Source organism: Hydractinia symbiolongicarpus, chromosome 5, assembly GCF_029227915.1.
Source record: "Hydractinia symbiolongicarpus strain clone_291-10 chromosome 5, HSymV2.1, whole genome shotgun sequence".
Taxonomy (NCBI): Eukaryota; Metazoa; Cnidaria; class Hydrozoa; order Anthoathecata; family Hydractiniidae; genus Hydractinia; species Hydractinia symbiolongicarpus.
In genome coordinates, this window is record NC_079879.1 from 19,151,242 (window position 1) to 19,170,414 (window position 19,173).

At 34.0% G+C, this 19,173-nt stretch overlaps 2 protein-coding genes across 3 annotated transcripts; one reads left to right on the plus strand and one right to left on the minus strand.

Moving 5' to 3' along the window:
* Positions 1-9,407: 9,407 nt before the first annotated feature.
* On the plus strand, positions 9,408-10,731 carry LOC130645152 (zinc finger and BTB domain-containing protein 14-like). 2 transcript variants are annotated; one of them, XM_057451042.1, is made up of 4 exons: positions 9,408-9,638; positions 9,884-9,948; positions 10,035-10,145; positions 10,375-10,731. In XM_057451042.1, exons 3-4 carry the CDS (start codon positions 10,044-10,046, stop codon positions 10,729-10,731), a joined length of 459 nt encoding a protein of 152 aa, XP_057307025.1. In that variant the 5' UTR covers positions 9,408-9,638; positions 9,884-9,948; positions 10,035-10,043. The 2 variants fall into 2 exon arrangements, with proteins under 2 accessions (XP_057307025.1, XP_057307026.1); XM_057451043.1 differs by having other exon boundaries at positions 9,408-9,948.
* A 24-nt stretch (positions 10,732-10,755) lies between these two features.
* On the minus strand, positions 10,756-14,945 carry LOC130645151 (uncharacterized). The gene is made up of 9 exons (XM_057451041.1): positions 13,743-14,945; positions 13,473-13,600; positions 13,212-13,398; positions 12,795-12,989; positions 12,384-12,640; positions 12,124-12,241; positions 11,600-11,993; positions 11,415-11,482; positions 10,756-11,281 (listed from the first exon to the last, which is right to left on the minus strand). The coding sequence occupies exons 1-9, from the start codon at positions 14,476-14,478 to the stop codon at positions 10,761-10,763; spliced, it is 2,604 nt and encodes an 867-aa protein (XP_057307024.1). The 5' UTR covers positions 14,479-14,945; the 3' UTR covers positions 10,756-10,760.
* Positions 14,946-19,173: the final 4,228 nt, after the last annotated feature.

Sequence of the window (19,173 nt, forward strand, 5' to 3'; positions counted from 1 at the left end):
ATGTTATTTAGTAGCGACCTTCTTACAAGATGATTTGTTCTTCTAATTATATATTGTATGAAGCTATATTCCAAAAATTTGATACAGGAAAATATGGTTATCTATAAACTACTTCAGACTAATTATTCCTTCCCCATGCATAAAAACAGAGCTTATGCAAATTTATGTAGTCCCCTGCCTTTTAGGATGCTTTATGCATGGGCGTGGTAGCACAAAACTTAAACGAGTTTCTACGTATCAAATTGGGTGATGTCCGTGGGCGTGGTATCAACATTAAAATCATGCTAATATAGTTTGTGAAAAGACTAAAAGTTTTTTGTACTATTTTATTTAAAATTTGTTTGCTACAACTATTTGCAAAGCTATTTACTCCATTTTTGTTTTAGTTAGAAAATTTCCGCATCCAATAACAATTTGGTTTTAATTATTAATAAAAACCAATCAATTTTGAGTAGTTTTTGATGAAGCATATTTTATGCGCTAAACTACCAATATTTTAAACTTTCTAACAAAAAAAATTAAATAGAAAAACAGGTTTTTTTAAAAGAAATTTAAAACATGTTCCTCCTTTTTCTATCCTTATCCTATATCATATTTTTTTTCAGCAATTCATTGCGTTATATTCAAACTTATTTACGTAAAGATCAACGGATTGGTGTGCGTGTTTTCTTATTTTTTAATTTTTTTTAGGTTTTTCGACGGTACGGCACAATTTTATTGCATTTAACTGATGCAAATATACTTGATAAGATTAGCAAAGCCATTACAATGCGCTTAAATTTTTTAAGTTGCTTTTTACTGCTCAGGTAACTAGAAATCACTTAAGACCAAAATGGAATCATTTTCCTATAGTCGGATCAACCCAATCGTGTTAGAACAGATGGGTTCATGAAGTCGTCAAAAAAAACGTTTCCAATATTTATTCAATTGTTTGGCAAAAGCACACCATTTCCACTATTCCATTTTTTCAAGTGACAGTCTACCAGTGATAAACAATTCGATGTTTCCAAACTTTTGCAGAAAGACAAAAACTAACCACGAAAACACAAACGAGACTGCAATCTATGTCAGTTTGTGATTGGCGCTATATCTACCAAGTTATCTTTGAAAATAAGACATTGGTTTAGAAAAGGGCATTTTGACCACACGACTCATTTAAACCTCAAGCTGAATAGCGTTTAAAGTGTTCTCCATTAGCCCCTATTAAAAATCTTATATTGTCTTTTTCGCGTGTTAGCAAAAAACACCTTCATAACAATTTACATATTGAATAGATTTAAAAAAAATCCTTAATTTAAAGATTGGCACTACGGGAGAGTAAACTTAAGAAAATGTGATTAAATAAGATATTAATATGTGAATGGGACATATGCAGTCGTTATTATGGCTATATAATGATTTTTTCCCCTGTAAATCACACAACGCGGAAATAGTTGAGAAAATGAAGATTTTACTCATTCTATTACTGGCTTTAACAAAAAAATCTGCAAGTCATTACTACGAACAGAAAACAGTAGCATCTTCATTTGTGGTGGTAAAACACAATACGTTAATAGTGGAATGTGTTTTTTATTGCAAGAAATTCTATTCTTTTGCATCAGTGCAAAAAGAACGAAAAACTATTGATGATTGTTATTGTGTAAAAGAAAAAGAAGAAGCCATTGACGATTTAAACAGCTCAAATAACGATGTTATTTTAAAACCAATAGGTTAGTCTCTTTTAATTATAATTTTTTTTTAATTATTTCTTTCAAAAAAATTGCTTGTGAATTACGCATTTCACCAGCATTTTTTTTATAAAAAAGCTCTTGCCGAGACAAACTCCTCACCCCATCATTTGGATTAGTCTCTTCCCACTGAAGGCTGGTTTTCACTTGTCTGTATCGTACCAGATCTGACCAGGATGGGATAGAAATAAAATCCAATCCAGATCTTGTCATTTTTTCCCTTTTGGTCAAAGTTTTTCGATCATTATGTTTGAGTTTGTTCCATTAATTTTTGAAGGTGCCACTAAAGATTCGGGGTCGTGGAAACATTTTTCATGTAATTAAAACAAAGAAATTGCTGTTTCAAGCACATGATTTTTTCCCCGTGTCGTGTGGGTGCTAGTTTATAAAACAAATTTGCATGTAGCTAGAAAGAAAGATGGCGTTTGTAAAAGAAACGTGGTAGTAGCATCAATAGGAATTTTTCTTGATAAAGGAAATGAAACGAAAAGTTAAGTAATAGGCTTCATTTTGGACAAGACCATGGTTGCTTCGCCGACAAATAGATGGAAGTTACTATAATTTGTTTAAAGAGCCAAAAAAAAAATTCAATAGGTTTTAAAGATTATTTGATAATGGACGTTAATCATATTGATGAGTTGCTTCATCCTCTTACCCCAATCTTTCAAAAAAAAGATACCAACATAAAAGAATGTGTAAGGTCTGAGGGTATGTGCTGCATTGCATTAAGATATCTTGGAAGCAGTGAATTATTCAGATCTTTGGAATGCCAATTCCGGATTAGTGAAAAAGCAATATTTTATATAACTCAAGAAGTGTGCGCTGCAATTATAGTTTCGAAAAACATTACTTTAAAGCGCTGAAAATAACAGAAGGGTGGATGGAGATGCGGAAAAGTTTTATCATCGGTGGAATCTTCCAAATGGATTGGGTTAAGTGGACGGAAGGCATATTGTTCTACAACAACCAAAGAATTCTGACTCACATTATCTATATAATATACGGTAGTTCACGGCCCGACATTTAGACTGCGCATTCGCAAACTTTGTATACGTTATTTTCAAATTCAGTATGGCCCTGATCGCGTGAGGTTTTTTTAACTCTGATCAATTTTTAAATACACGATTAAAATTGCTGACTCAGGCTTTGATTCACAACGTATAACACTTCTTTCAAACTTTTTCGTTGTGGTGACCGGAATCAACCGGATGCAGATTTCTGCCAACTTATTGTATGGTTTGCTACCAGCTGCAAACTTTAGCTACCTAGCTAATATAGGTATAAACAGATCGCTAGCGATGATTGTCAACATAATTTTGTCTTTATGATATGTTCTTATTTGAACATATCAAATGGTTAGGGGTAGCATCCATATTGAAATCACCATAAGAGTGGCCGCCTTTTTAAGGTTGACGTATGGTTCTTTTAGTTGCCATGCATTGACGTTTTTGGCGTAGGTAGGTATATATGAGAAAAAAACGTCAAAAATTGCGGCCTCTATGGCAGAGTACGGGCGCTGTTGCTAATTTTAAAAAGGCTATCATTGAAAATTTGTTTTCGCATCCTCCAACCAACACAGCATAGATAACCTGGATCAATAAGATAGGTTTTTATCTTAGAGGACAATCAAGCTGACGGGTCGAACCGACTTATTCTTGTGAGGACTTCAGAGCACGAACATGACCCATTTTCAATGGTAACACCATCTGCAATTCTCAATGCAGGTTGGAACAAATTTGCTGCTTGCCTACGCTACCCTTAATACTGCTTGTTTTCTGTTACTTAACTGACTTTAAAGATTATTTTACTAACCTTACAAATTTTACCTAAAAATAGCTTAAAAATTTTATTGACGTTGGATAAACATGGCTTTAGTGAAACGATTCTTCAAGTTAAGGAGACCAACATGCAAAATGCAGACCTAGATTGTCTTATTGTTGTTGTATAGCAAACGTTTAAATATATTTTAAGCAAAAATCCCCTATCTGGTGTATAGTTTTTTTTTTTTTTTTTTTACAGGGAAATACAAAAGAAGGATGACGAAACATGAGCATACACACAAAAAAGTGTTATTCTAATTGGTGTCAATGTTTTGCTTTTAACTTCTGAAGGACTTAATTTTATACTTGACAAGCATTAACATGTAGTGCCAAATTGGGTGATGTCCGTGACGTGGTATTAACATTAAAATCATGCTAATATAGTTTGTGAAAAGACTAAAAATTTTTTGTACTATTTTATTTAAAATTTGTTTGCTACAACTATTTGCAAGGCTACTTACTCCATTTTTGTTTTGGTTATAAAATTTATGCCCTGTCGTTTTTTGTTTTGATTATTAACGAAAACCAATCAATTTTCAGTAGTTTTTAATCTAGCATAATTTATGCGCTACACTACCAATATCTTAAACATTTTTAACAAAGGAAAGATCATTTAGAAAACGGGGTTATTTTAAAATAAACTTTGAAAATGTACCTTCTTTTTTCTATCCATCCTTCTAGGTTATATATTGTTTCAGGAATTCGTTGCGCTCTATTTAAACTTATTCTTTTCTGATTTGTCTGATTTCTTAGGTTTTTGGACGGTAAGGCACTAACTCATTGCATTGGACTGACGCAAATATACTTGGCAAGATTAGTAAAGCCATTCCAATGCGCTTAAGTTTGTTAAAGTTGTTTTTCACCGCGTAGGTAACTACGAACCACCTGGGGACAAAATAGAATCATTTTCCTAAAGCTGGAGCAACACAATCGTTTTAAAACAGACGAGTTGATGACGTCGTCAAAAAAACCCGCTTATAACCAATATCTATTTAAACTGTTTGTAAAAAGCAAATCTTTTCCGCTATTTGCCTAACTAAGTAGATTTTTCAACGAGTCAATGTACCAGTAATTAATAACTCGGTACGACGAAAAGAAAAGCAAGACTGAAATCTTCCTCAGGTTGTAATAGTTGCTATCTACCAAGTTAATGTTAAAAATAAAACATTGGTTTAGAAGAGGGCGTTTTGACCAAACGACTCATTTAAACCTCCAGCTGGATAGCGTTTAAAGTGTTCTCCATTAGCCCCTATTAAAAATCTTATATTGTCTTTTTCGCGTGTTATCGAAGAAAACCTTCATAACAATTTACATATAAAATAGATTTAAAAAAACCCTTAATTTAAAGGTTGGCACTATAGGAGAGTAAACTTAAGAAAATGTGATAAAATAAGATATTAACATGTGAATGGGACATATGCACCATTCTTCTTTTCCCGCAAATCACGCAACGAGGAAAGAGTTAAGAAAATGAAGATTTTACTCCTTTTATTGGTGGTTTTAACAAAAAAATCTGGAAGTCATTACTACGAGGAGAAAACGGTAGCATCATTATCTGTAGCGGTAAAACATAATACGCTGATAGTGGCATGTGTTTTTTATTGCAAGAAATTTGATTCGTTTGCAACGGTGATAGAAGAACGAAAAACATTTGACGAATGTTATTGTGTGAAAGAAAAAGAAAAAGACAGTGACGATTCAAACAGCTCAACTGACGATGTTCTCTTGAAACCGATAGGTTAGTCTCTTTTACTTGTAATTTTTTATTTTAATTATTTCTTTCAAGAAAATTGCTTGTGAATTGCGCATTTCTCCAGCATTTTTTATAACAAAGCTCTTGCCGAGACAAACTCATAACCCCATCAGCTGTATTAGTCTCTTCCCACTGAAGGCTGTTTTTCACTTGTCTGGATCGTACCGGATCAGATCAGGATGGGATCGAAATATAATCCGATCCAGATCCATGTAAAGATTTCCACTTCTGAAAGAGCGCGAATTTTCATTTAAAAAATGTAAACAAAGGTGGCTGCAATAAATATTAGGATCTTGCTACTTTTAATGATTTTAAGGAACAAATAAAAAAAAAGATAGTGCGTAAGAAATTCCATGAAAGAAAACAGAAATACCATCTATTAATTTAAGATCTACACCTCTTTGATAACATTTTTCTCGAAACAATATTGCATGTTACCTGGAATATACGAAAAATTCTTATGTTATGTTGCACCATTCATTTCTAAATTGAATTTAAAACGTGAAGGCATATCTGCTGATCAACATTTGTGCATAACTTTAAGATATCTAGTGACTGGAGATGCATAATCTACCATAGTGGGCATTTATCGCATCGGAACTACAAAAGTTGGTAGAATTATAAGTTAAACATGCCATATGTGAAAAATGTCGGGCGCAGGGCAATTGAAATGTCCATCAACGCAAGTTGAATGGAAAAAAAGAGCTGCAAGGTTCGAGAAACTTTGGCAGTTCCCTAACTTTATTGAGACAATTGATGGAAAGCATGTGGTAATGCAAGCCCCAGCACGTGAAGGTCCATCTTTTTTTAATTATACAAAGACCAACAGCATAGTATTAATGGCGTTACGCAATGAAGTTTTTATTAGTTGATATTGGTGATAGTGGCCGCCAATATATATATATATAGATACATGTATACGGGTATTATAATATAGACTAGCCGGGAAACCCTGCGTCGAAACGCCGGGGTAAGCCATCAATGACGAAGGGAAATAAGTAAAAAAAAAAAACTTACCTTATAACACAGCATAACACAGCTTACTGAGTTTCAATATTTATCTGTTAGACACCTGCATGCAAAGTATTTAGGTCCCATATCTTTCAGAGGCTTTGATATTGGCTGTTAATCGAAACTACTCCTAAAAATCTCTATGAAACTCTTATATTAGGAAAAATATAATAACTCTTGTTAGGATTATGTTTAGAACTTGAAACTTGCAACACAACTTTCTTTAATCAAGAAGAATCATTTTGCATGTTTTGGTTACGTGGTTAATCCGATTTCCCGATTTTTCCAGATTTTATCCAAAAATCGGAAAAAACCGGATTTTTGGGGAATATTTGACAATTTTTCATACGATCTGTGTAAAAACCGGATAATATGTTAAATAAAATTTATTTAGCTTTCAGAAACTTCAAACAGAATGTAAAAATTCGCTCTAGAACTAAAGTAATTGAATTTTAAGCAGATAATTTTTAACAAATTTCAAGCTTTTGATGACGTCACGGAGAATGTGCTGACGTAAGCAAAACTTTATTCCTGCTATTTTGTTCCTTTTGTGTCGTACTATAAGTGTGCCAAGTTTGATTCAATTTGGACAAGCCTATGAAAAGTTATTGAGGGGGGCGGATTCCGCCCTCCCCCCGGTCATAATATGTTCGAAAAAACCCGGGCCGAATTGGGTTAAGGGAAATAGAATTTGTAGGACTGAATATACACATAAATAGCGATTTTCTTAACAATAGCAGACCTTATAAAATTTCTGAATAAAGAATACCCATTAGGTAATCCTGGCTTTCAGTTTGTGAACTTTAACTGTTATATCAAAACTAGTAAAGAAAAAAAAAGTCGAATATGTAGTTGAATAACACGACAAAAATAATTTCCTTTTTTAAGATTATAAAATGCTGAAACTACGATTGTATGTAAAATATTTTTGGTTATCTTAAGTTAAAGATCTTATTTTTGACGTAAGTCCATCTTAAACCTCCTCTTTTTCGCCCCACACAGCCATAAAGTATTGCTAGGAAAGAATAAGGATATATAGTTATGAAAAATGTTACTAGTAAAGACTGAATGATACTTAATATGTAGGAATAAAAAACTATCTAGTAACAGACCCAGCTAGCTTTAGCTTTACTTTTAAATATACATCACGTGATCAAACGCTTTACAACATTCATCGGATAAAAAAACGATACAGTATTGATCAAGAATCCTTGGATCAGAAAATTTTCAACTTTTTTTGGATCGGTTTTTAAACAGTCTCGAACTATTTTAAATAAAAAAACCTCTATCTGGCTTCAAAATGTATTGGATAAAAAACACCTTCTTCAGCGTGTGCACCGATAAATAGCGGATCGGCTCCGTGTCCAATCCGGTCCGATCCAGACAAATGGAAACCAGCCTTGACTTGTTTGCCTACAATTGTGCTTTAAAGGAAGAGAAGTTGCGCGAAAAACTTAAACAGACTTAATTGCGAATGAATTAATTAATTATTGAATTTTTATTCATTACAGGACTTCGTTCTTTAATAAACTTCTTTTAAGCTACTTTTCTTATTCGTGTAATATTTGTAAACCATTTATTTTAATTATTTGGATAGTTATTTTCCTTAATTCGGACTTTGAAATTTTCTCTCGCCAAAGTTTCTTTCTTTAAAGTATTTTTAAAATACAACAATAATTGATATTACATCCGTGTTTATAGTTAATCTGTACCAACTAAGCATTGATTTAGACTGTGTGACTTTTGAAGTGTGTCGCCTATAATTAAGAATTAAAAGTAACAACAATGATAGAACCGAGCTGACGTTGTGAATTAAGAAAAAGTTTCTATTTTAGATGAAATTAATTTGTCACAACAAAAACCATCGTGGAGTTCAGCAACTTTATCTCAAACGCATTCTTCTAACGCTTTTGATGGTCCATGGTTTACATGTCAATTCTCAGACAACAAATTAAGCAACGAATGGATCAAAGTTGATTTGACGAAACCGAGTATCATCGCGCGTGTCCTAATATATAGTCCAACTTTTACTACCGGCCTAATAGAGAACGCTATGATAGAAGTTTCATCTTCATTTGACATGATGCAAAACTATCAGGTGTGTGCAAAGTTGGAAAAACGTCCCTTTATTCTAGAAACTTTCAAATGCGACAAAACTGTTTTAGGTCGATATGTCCGATTGGTGTTAAATCAACAGGGTTCTTTGACAGTATGTGAGATGCAAGTTATGGGTTATTACTACTAGCTTTGGATGGCTCATTGCATGAGGAATTTGTTACGTAATTTAAGACTAAAATGAGTGTGTTAAAATAACTATTATTAGTGTAGGTGACTGGTTGTGCGTATTTTTAACGTATTATGACGAACGACCACGTTTTTTAACGCTACTTTTGTAACTTGTTCTGTACAATAACAAGTAAAAACAGAAGGAAAACACACAAAGATTTATTTCTACCCTAATCTTGAGCGCTATGTTTTTAAGGAAAGCAGAAAAGGCAAAATTCTGATTGACAAACTACAATTGATAACATAATACACAAAAATACAATAGCACTTTTTCTTCTTTTTTATGAGGTTGTCAAAAAGTATCAAGATGCGATTTCTCTGCAGCCAATAAATTGAGGAAATGCTACTTTTGCGGATACATAGTTTAGGTAAACAGTGCTTAAAATGCGCATAAACTTTGATTTACTTTCTTGCGATGTTAGAAATCCCGTGGATTTGCAAGGACGAATGACCCAGTTAATTTTTCACGGGTTATCTCTTATATCAATGCCTTTATTGCGTCTGTTTGTTCGTGAGAAAAGAGTGGCGCTACGGAAACACGAAATGCGATATATAACGGACAGGCAACCCGTGGATTCATTCACAAGCTAATTGCTAGTCTCTGTAACGACACCCGTATTCTGTGCGCCGCAGGTTCGCTTTGAGCCATTGGCGGAGTGATTTTAATACTTTGCTAACAAGAGCAAACATTAATGCACGAAACACCGGCGAGGGAAATATTTACGACGCACGAGAAATCTAAGAACCTGCGAGTTTGTAGTTTTTTTTAGCAGTCTTTATAATAATGGCAGTATTCTATATTAAGTGGCGGCGAAGCAAATTTTTTTTCCGTACACGGTAGGCAGTATCATTGACCGTGGGCAGTATCATTTTAACCGTTGGCAGTATCTATTAATTTTTTCAATATTTTTCGGAAACCGGTCCTTTGACATGCTCAAGTGTTTGTACCGCAAATGCCCGTGGAAACTTTTGACTTGACCGAAAACAAAGAGAAATACAGAATATGAGTGTGGAATAACTTATTCGAAGCGAAAGTAGCTGGTAAGTACCATTAATCTTTATATACTAAGATAGATGCTTGTTTCTCAAAGATTATATAAGTTTTATTTTGATCGAGTTTTTCTCACTGTGATTACTTACAACATGTCAGAAGAGAATATTGATTTCAATGTTGGTGAGAGGTTTTTTCACACCATCGAATTCTACAGCATTTATACCAAGGTTGTTCTTATATGCGTAAAGACCCAAAATATAATCAACTTTTGAAACTTTGTTGTCTGTTTTAGCATCCAACGAGAAAACGAAAAGCAGCAAAATAAATGGCTTTCATTTGTTTTATCGCGAAACAGTGGTAAGTACAATCCCCTACTTTTGTGTCATGAGTCAACTCCGTATAAACAATGCTCACAGATTTTATCGAAACATTATTTCCTTCAGAACACCTTAATGAGTGAAGCGACTGTTGCGGATGATGCCCCGCCAGAACTGGCAGAGATGAGTAAAATTGGATCAGAAAGATGGAAGGCACTTGACGATGCTTCGAGAAAGGTGTGTCTGTGTTAAAAATAACACGTTCGTTTTAAGTTTTTTTTTTTAACTAATCACAAAATATACAATGTACAAGGCAAATATCATACAGTAAACGTTCAAATGTAGGAACACGTGAATAACAACCTCGTACTCAGAGTGAATAACAACCTCGTACTCAGATCTCTGTGACATATTATTTCAAATTATACACTAGATTAATTCAAATTTTACGTTTGATTCATCGTAGGAATGGAACAAGAAAGGGCAAAAGAAGCGAGAAGAAGATGACTGTGGTCAAACTGAGTCGTTGATTTGCGCAAAATGCAAGAAAACCTTCACGCGACAGAAGGAGTTCAACTATCACAGCAAGAATTGCGTACTATGTACTTGCGATATTTGTCAAAAGGAATTCAGCAACAAAATTTCTTTGAGAAAGCACAGGAAGATTCACGATAACATAATCACGTGCGCTCTATGTGAAAAGTCGTTCTCTTCACAACAAGCATTGAAGAGACATACCCATTCAGTACATGAAACACAAACTTATGCATGTGATGTTTGTACCAAAAAATTCCTCGACTCATGGAAATCTGAAACGTCATGAGAAAATACATTCTAAGTAAAATTATTTGTTTACTGTTTACTGTCCTTTTTAATGGCTGGTCTCTTTACTTGCGGAGTTAAAAACTTTGTTTTAGAACCCATTGTTCGGCCGGCTTTTTTCGCAACGGGTTCGTTATTACTAACATTTTTAGTAAACGAATGACCTCGTTTCAAACTTGGTTCAACGTTGAACGGGTTCTTACGTTTCGTCATCCCTTTTTGAATAGCAACCTTGCTTCCGGAAATTGTGCTTCGTCTTTTAACAGCCTCTGGTTGAACTTTTATTTTCTTGCCAGTTCGACTTTTAGAATGAGTTTGGTTGGTAACTTTTTTACTGTAGTGAATATCACTTGCGAATGTGTGGAATGCAGAACAGAGTTTTGAAGTCTGAGTTTCGTACTTTGAAATTCTGTCACAAAACTTTGACACTCCTCGTAAAAAATCATTGTTATTGCGGTTTAACTCGATCATCCTCAATATTTTTTCGCTAGCTTCCGTGAACTCAGTTTGAATTTCTTGAAAGTTTACTGTTTCGACACTTCTACGCTCATCTAAATGGGAATATTCTGACATTGTTAAAATATGATAAACAGCTATGTGTTTCAAAATTTATTCGAAATATATTTCCACCATGGTCATACTCGTATAAAATTATAAATTAAGCTAGAAGGTTGAAAATGTTACCTGTTACATTTGAAGTGGATCCTTCATCCATCGGATCTTGTTGAATAGTATCGTGACTTTCGCTGTCGCTAAATATGGAAAAAAGACATTTTGAAATTATTACTGATTAATAATAAACAATCTTGTATTTAATGAAATAGACATTCTCAACATTTGAAGGTGCCAGGATAATGATGAAAGCTTACGAGTGAACGCTTTGACCAGAGCTTTCAGTCACATTTGTTCCAGCATCCAAATAATCACGCAACCCTTCATAATAAACATCAGGAAGCGATTGGCCTATTGCAATATACGAGCATTGCTTCCTTTCTTCTGAACTGAGATATGGAATGAAATTTGCGCTTTTCAAATGTTGTCTCCAAGTTACGTATTGATGTTTGCATGGAGATCCATCACTACCAACATCACACTCGCACAATCCGAGTTCCATGTCAACACAATAATGTACACTTGGATCAGTGAAACTGGGAACCAAGTAGATGTTGCTGCCGTTGCTTATGATATTCTCTGCAACTTCACGCAGAACAGGCTCTGGTGGAAGCTTATATCCAACACCTTCTCCTTTTTCTTTAGTCTTTCCTGAATATAAAATGAAAGCGTAAAATCAAAAGTTTTTGTTGCAGTAAGACATGGGAAAAACGAGATGCACAGTTTAATTCCGTACCCCTAATAGACATTTTTGGAAAATGAATCATTAATATTTGCCTACCCATGAATCTTCTACTGTATATGCCATCGAACCTTCCATTAGCAACACTCAAAAGCTTAGACTTGTAATGATCATTGAAATCTTTTGTAAGCTTCTCGAACAAACCATTTATATTTATCTGAAAAATTGAAATATTACTGAATGTTAATATTTTAACTATAGATCTCTGATATAAATACCAATAGGTGAACTTCGACTCAGCAGCTTTGACTCAAGGAAAAAAAGTTTGACCTCAGTAGAAATGTATTATTATTATGTACCTCCTTTGTTCTGTTTAAAATGTTATCTTTCAACACCAAAAATTGAGCTTCCACAAAATTATTTGTATTGTTTCCTCTTATGGTCATTTTTCTTCGATAGCACAAACACCACCTTTCTCTCATATCATAAACGTTTTCCAAACATGACGTCAATTGGGCATACTTCGGTCCAAAACTATCTAGAAGTTCATCGTACACTTCTTCCATCTCGGTTTCAAGTTCAGCATAAACTACTTTTCTGAATTTTGCCATAATAACTAAATGAAGATATATATGAGAAACTATAGAAACACTTTCAGATTTTTATTTAAGTATATTTAGAAACTATCGAAATATTCTTGAAACTTTATTGGAGGCTTCTTAGAAATAGTTAGAAATCATTGAAACATTTTTCGACATTTAAAATCTAACCTGGTCTATCATGTTGTGATATCCCATGTTTTTTATCGAAAAGCCACCTCCATACTTGCTGCATTAGGTGAAAAATACATAACAATAAGCGTGACTTCGGCCAAACAGCATGTAAAGCGTCTTTCAACTCATCACAGTTGTCGGTCATAATGACACCGGGTCCATTCAATGGTCCTTTATCATAAAAGGCAACATCTAAATTTAGAAAAATTATTACTTTTTTACAAATGGAGATATTTAACATAGCATAAAATTTCTGACAAAATGGTATATGAAAAGATCTTCATTAGTCATCTAACAGTCAAAAGTCACAAAGAGGGTACAATCAAAGGTCATACTCAACTACCCCCAGCCCCCATAGTATATAGTTCTGACTGACATAACAGAACCACAAAAATGTAGCTGTATCAAACATACCAGGCAGTGTTGCTGAAAAGATTTCTAATGCTCTTGTTATTGTGTCTGTTGTTTCATCACTAGTGACAATGATTCCAAGAGGCAGTGCTCCAACAAAAGAGTGTGTTACCATGAGGAATACTCGGAGATTGTATTCTTCCATACCACCACTTGAATCAAGAAATACTAGTTCTCCAGAACTTCTGATCTAAATACAAATAAGAATCATATATTTTCATGCTCAATGTTGGACACTTTAAAAGAGAAATTTTGAAGACTAACCTTCTCGTGTACTCTTTTCATAAGTGGAGTAATGATTACCAGGATAAAGGGATCATTCTGTTCAGCATCAAATTTCTGAGCTTTTATTGAAATATCCGAATCTTTGAGAGTTTCTTGCTCAACCAAAGCTAAAAAATATAACAAAATTTCAAAATTTCACGAATATATACTATATATACGTTATCAAACTGACATCAACATTGAAAAATACATAAAATGTATCATTGAAATAACAAAAATAGAATATACGAAAGCATTTAATGAACATACTATTCAACTTTTCAAACATTGTACTTGTGTTTTGTGTTCCATATTTTTTTCGATGATATTCTGTATATAAATAATTATAATCTGTGCGCCTGGGAAACACTGATCGGTCAGAGATGAACTTGTGAAAAGCTACTTCACTTTCATACGACTTTTTAGTTTTGGTCCAAATCTCTCGATAAGCTAACCCAGGAGTAAAGCCTCTTTCATATAGCTGAGTAATTTCAGCCACAACATCTGGCTTGATATCCTTAAAGGATAATGACTGTAGAGAATTTACTGGGTGATTATGAGTCCATTCCATTTCTAGCAAACAATTGTTATCACCTTCTTCTTTTTTATACTTCAGCACCAAGCTGAAGGGACAATCAGTGTTTTTGAATCTCTGACTGGGATTACATTTCATCTTCATTTTACTGTTCATTGTCGCTTGATACCGTGTGTTATGATGACATCTGAAGTATGTAAATTGCTTATACAGGCTTTTCTCACCAGTATATCTTGGTGTTAGCTTTCTCAACGTTTCATTTGTGTTGGATTGATAGCTTTTCACAAACTCTTCCTCAGAAGATATGGTACACTCAACAACAGCTTTAAATTTCTTGACTGATCCTTGTATATTACTAATCTTGAATTCGTTTTCATTAAAAGGAAGAATATCTGATACTACAGCTTTCAGTTCATCAGTGTTTTCAACATTTATAAAACGGGAACGAAACGATCTAAGTGTTGCAGACATTTTTCAAGTATTAGCTAGCAACTATAAAAATGAATGAATATTTTTAAGATATGTATAATCCGATATAACACACAGCAAGAATATAACAATACCAGCAACAGTGAGAAAATGAGTTGTAAACAAACTGTGTCTGTTATGTACAAAACTTCAGAAACAACAAGATGAGAGAGTTTTGAGTATGGAACCAAGAAGCTAGAAATATGTCAAAAGATGTTAACATAACTATTAAAATCGTCAACTGATATTGAATAGCTTCTGCGCTTTATATTCATTATAAGGTTACTCAGAAGACAAAATGTAAACACTATGTTCGTCCGCTCTGCACTGCTAAACTACCATCTTGATTTGATTTTTTCGGCTATTTCGGCATGATACTGCCAACGGTTAAAATGATACTGCCCACGGTCAATGATACTGCCTACCGTGTACGGAAAAAAAATTTGCGGCGGCGAAGGTAACAAACCTTGTCCTGAAACGCCTCGTCAAAATATCATTAAAAAACTGACTATTTCATGCAAGGTTTCGTTGTAAAACCAGCTCTGGATCAAAAGTTAAAGAGAGAGAGAGGACAGTTATTAACCTCTACCCTTAGTTTTGTGGCTCCTAAAAGGTTTAGTACGTATGGGGTAAGAAAGAGAAAATATCGTAATCAAGCAGAGTTGGTACCAAGGAGGTTTAAAGGAGGAGGTTAAACTTTTGGCATGTAAAAGTACGGCAAAGGTGGCGCTACGGATGGCATTCAAAGGAGCGCTTAAACATAAGAAATTGAATAGATTTTAAATGGACTTTGCTTAGATGTATCTAATTTTTCTCTTTAAAACTCCTTGGAAGTACTGAATGTTTTATTATTTAAACATTTCAATTAATTAAAAATCTCTTTAAAACATGCCTTAGTCAACCATAGAAAAGCATCATGAACAAGAGTAAAAGCGGTCAGTATAGCTAGGAATAACCTTAGCACAAAATTAAGTCATTCGTATAGATTCAGATTCTTTGGAATTTTATCGCGATTGCAAGAATTAGGCAAACAATGTCAACAATACAATAAGTGAGATACCGTTTGCTGCAATCTAGGCTTGTTTTTTTTCAATAAATTCTCAAATTATTTTCAATAAAATGTCAAATTAAAACCACCGTAAATTGTATTTTTGCTAAACTTTAAAAATTCCAAAATTAAATTCCATATAATGATTTTTTAACTTATTATTACTTTGAATTTTTATTCAGGATATAGCCACTTCAGTGTTGAAAACACTGTTATTAACGTGGGTTCTGTGTCCTGAATGTATACATTAGGTATACACCGCATTGCCTGCCCAATTTCATATGGCATGGGTTGACCCGTAGCTGTGGTGAAGACACATGCTAAACATAGCCACGCTGTGGACCGTGTGTTGTTATTACGAAGCGAACTCCATAACCACAAGGCCACACACCACTTAAAAACAAATGTCCACCTCCCCTTCCTCTAACTTGACGTAATCTCTTGGAAAGAGAAACAAAGTCAAGATTCATACAGATTTGAACTGAAGAAAAATTTATTTCAACAAACATAAACAACAACAACGACGACGACAACAACAACAACAACGACGACAACAATAACAACGACTTTTTAGTTTGCACCGATTCCCAATAATGATAAGGAGAGTCGTTGGCATGTTATGCGAAAAATATTACTTAAAATAGAAAACTAAATTTTTCGTCCTTTACTTCTAACCCCTCTGGCGTTGACTAAACAGGAAATTGACGCAGGTGAAATCTTGTTGGACAAAGCTGGCTTGTCATTGGCAATAGTTAAAGTTTTTGCATTTCATGATCGTGATGCAATTGCAGAATGTAATTTTCTTTCCGCTTTCCGTTTTCTATTTAAATGAAAACCATTAGTGTCAAATATATTTCTGCTTAGTAGTGAAATCCTCTTGTCGATTATGGCCGAGGTACTAGAAAGCACCCGAGTCTGCGATTTTTACACGGTTAAACTCAATATGTTATATCTAGCTCTAACCCAGTCCTTATTGCTTGTCATAATTTTTGTTCGACATGTAATAGTTTGTTGACATTTTCTGATTTTTTCTATTCACTTGGAGCTTACATTGAAGAAAAAAATATTTGGGACAATTTTATACTTATTCATGGTGAGGCTATAACTTAATTTTTTATCTGAAACCTGATTTTATAGGCGGCTTTAAAAAGCGCTTGTATAAACCATTTTTTCTTGATGACTTTCTCGTATTTATTGTTTTTTCCTAATTCTTTGTTTGTAGAGAACATTAAATAACGTGCTATAGCAGTTCTCATAGTCTTATCTTGGCATATTGCTTTTGTTAAAAGTTTTCAATGGAACAATTATCGTGATGGTCGTTAAATGCTAACAAATCGAAAAAAATTATGCCTGTTGTGTTGATGCCAGCAAGAGTTATCACAGATTTGAGATTTCCGATTTAACCAAATATCCTAAGATCCTATTTCCGTTGTAAACGTTGACATGGGAGCTTTCACAATCATTGTTGGGGGGATGGTCTTTGAAATTAAGCATTTATTCCTCAAAATGTTTAAACACGATTGTAGAAAATAGTACACACGTTTTTTTATGACGATCGGGGGTGGATTTCACGCCCTGCCGTTTTGAGCAAAACCTTTAGGTTATGCACTTGTCAATTACTTGAAGCTACCTCTTATTCTATTATCCACTTTGTTTAACGGAAAATAAGAGCCTACGTAACTTGAACGTCACAAAATAATTTTTTGCATTTTTTTTGCATATGTTCGAAATAACCCGGATTAAATAGGTTTAACAATAGCTAGGCCAGGAATGGAAGATAGAACAAAAATTATAGCTAATCACAGTGAAAGTAGAAGAAATATATAATTAAATATCGAGCTTTAAGACCATTATCTGTAAGATCAACTCACGACAAAAAATCATAAAGGAGCCACAACTACATGTATAGCGTAAATCATGATTAGGGGATTGTGTAAAAAGAAGCAGTTTTGATAAGTTGATATAATTTAATTTTAGCGAATGGCTGACTCTTAAGCGGATGCCTATAAATTTAGTAATTTTAGTGGAAACTGCATTTTTTACATTTCAAGTAAATAAAGAATTTTAAGAATCTTTATTGCGGACAAAAATAAATTTTTTTCTATGTAGGTTTTAGTCTTTTAGGTTGATGTAACAGCTAACATACAATAGGTCAGCTACAGTTAGATATACCTACCTTAAACCAGCCACACTCTCTTCAGGTAACACAATCGTTTTCCTATTGTTCAACACTTCAGTTAATTATAAGAGGTAGTGAGTATTTGAGCACAGTACTTCTTTAAGTCATTAAAAGTTGCAATATGGTAATAACAATGATGTCTTTCTCTTTTGACACTTGACTTTTTGCTAGGCTGACCATAATGGATAGCCACTGTTTTTTGGCAATCAATAACCTTTAATTTTTTATTGTGGATAAAACACAGTCGTTAAGCCATTAAAAAATATCATTCGTTAATTTAAAGTGGTATCATAAATATTTAGTCTTAGTTTAGTTTAGTTTAGGGAAAAAACCACGAGTTAGAATTTCCTGCTGTTTTTCTTCTCATTGCGCTACCATCATAAAATATATGTCCCAAAAAGCGCCACACAAAAGCCAGTAATTACAAGTACTCCAAGTTTTATCACTTGAGCATAAGTAGTTCCGGATTTATAGCCCCCGGCCACTTTATGCTCGATGTTATAAAGACATTTTAATCAAATTTCAGCCTTGCCTTTGTTTTTACCTTGTTCTTCTTTTTAAGTTATGCCCAATCTCATTGTTCTTTTAAAATATTCTAGTTTACATCTATATTATAATACCCGTATTCGTCTGTCTGTCTGTCTGTCCGTCCGTCACGCAAAATGGTAGGTTAGCTGGGCAAGTAGCGATGCGCACACAATGCGGTAAAAAAGGACGGGTGAACCCGTGGATTTTTCCACGGGCAACCGACTAGTATATATATATTATACATAAATGCAATATATTTGTACAATTTATCACCTTTAAAAAGTTATTTCAAAAAACGGTTTCGGCAAAAACATATAAAAAAGGCATAAGTTATTGCAGTTGTCTTGATATCTAAAATGTCTTATTCTTGTTTAAGTTTAATTGGACAATATAAGCTGAACAAACTTTAAAGAAGTGTTTTTGTCATGATTTCGTCTGTCATAATGGTTTTGCGTAGCTTTATTCTAGACCCCACAAATAAGTGTATTTTTGCTGAGATTGCGCGAAGTAGTGATGCAAAAATATATACAAAAGGCTAATCCCCGTGAATTTTTCAAGGGCTATAGACTAGTCAATAATATGATACTGTACTAACTAATGTTTATAACAGACTTTATTTTATAGTCCGGGTGCCAGGGGGTCGACTATGTCAGTCAAGCGGACAAATTGAAACATACATGACTTTATTGGGCACAACCTCGTCCCCAGGACCTCTTTTCGCTTTTTTGATATCGGGGATGGCGCGAAGAAAAAGGCCCTGGACCCGGCCGCTTTCTACACCCAGAAGTCTTGGGTGTAGACTGCAGCGTCAGCACTTTTGCTAAATGTCGACAGTTCTTTATATGGATATGTGACATCCATATATGGAGTAAAACTAAGAATTTAAAATTATTTCAAAAAGTGAACGGTGAGTTAAAGTGTTAAAAGGGTTCCGTTTTTCAAA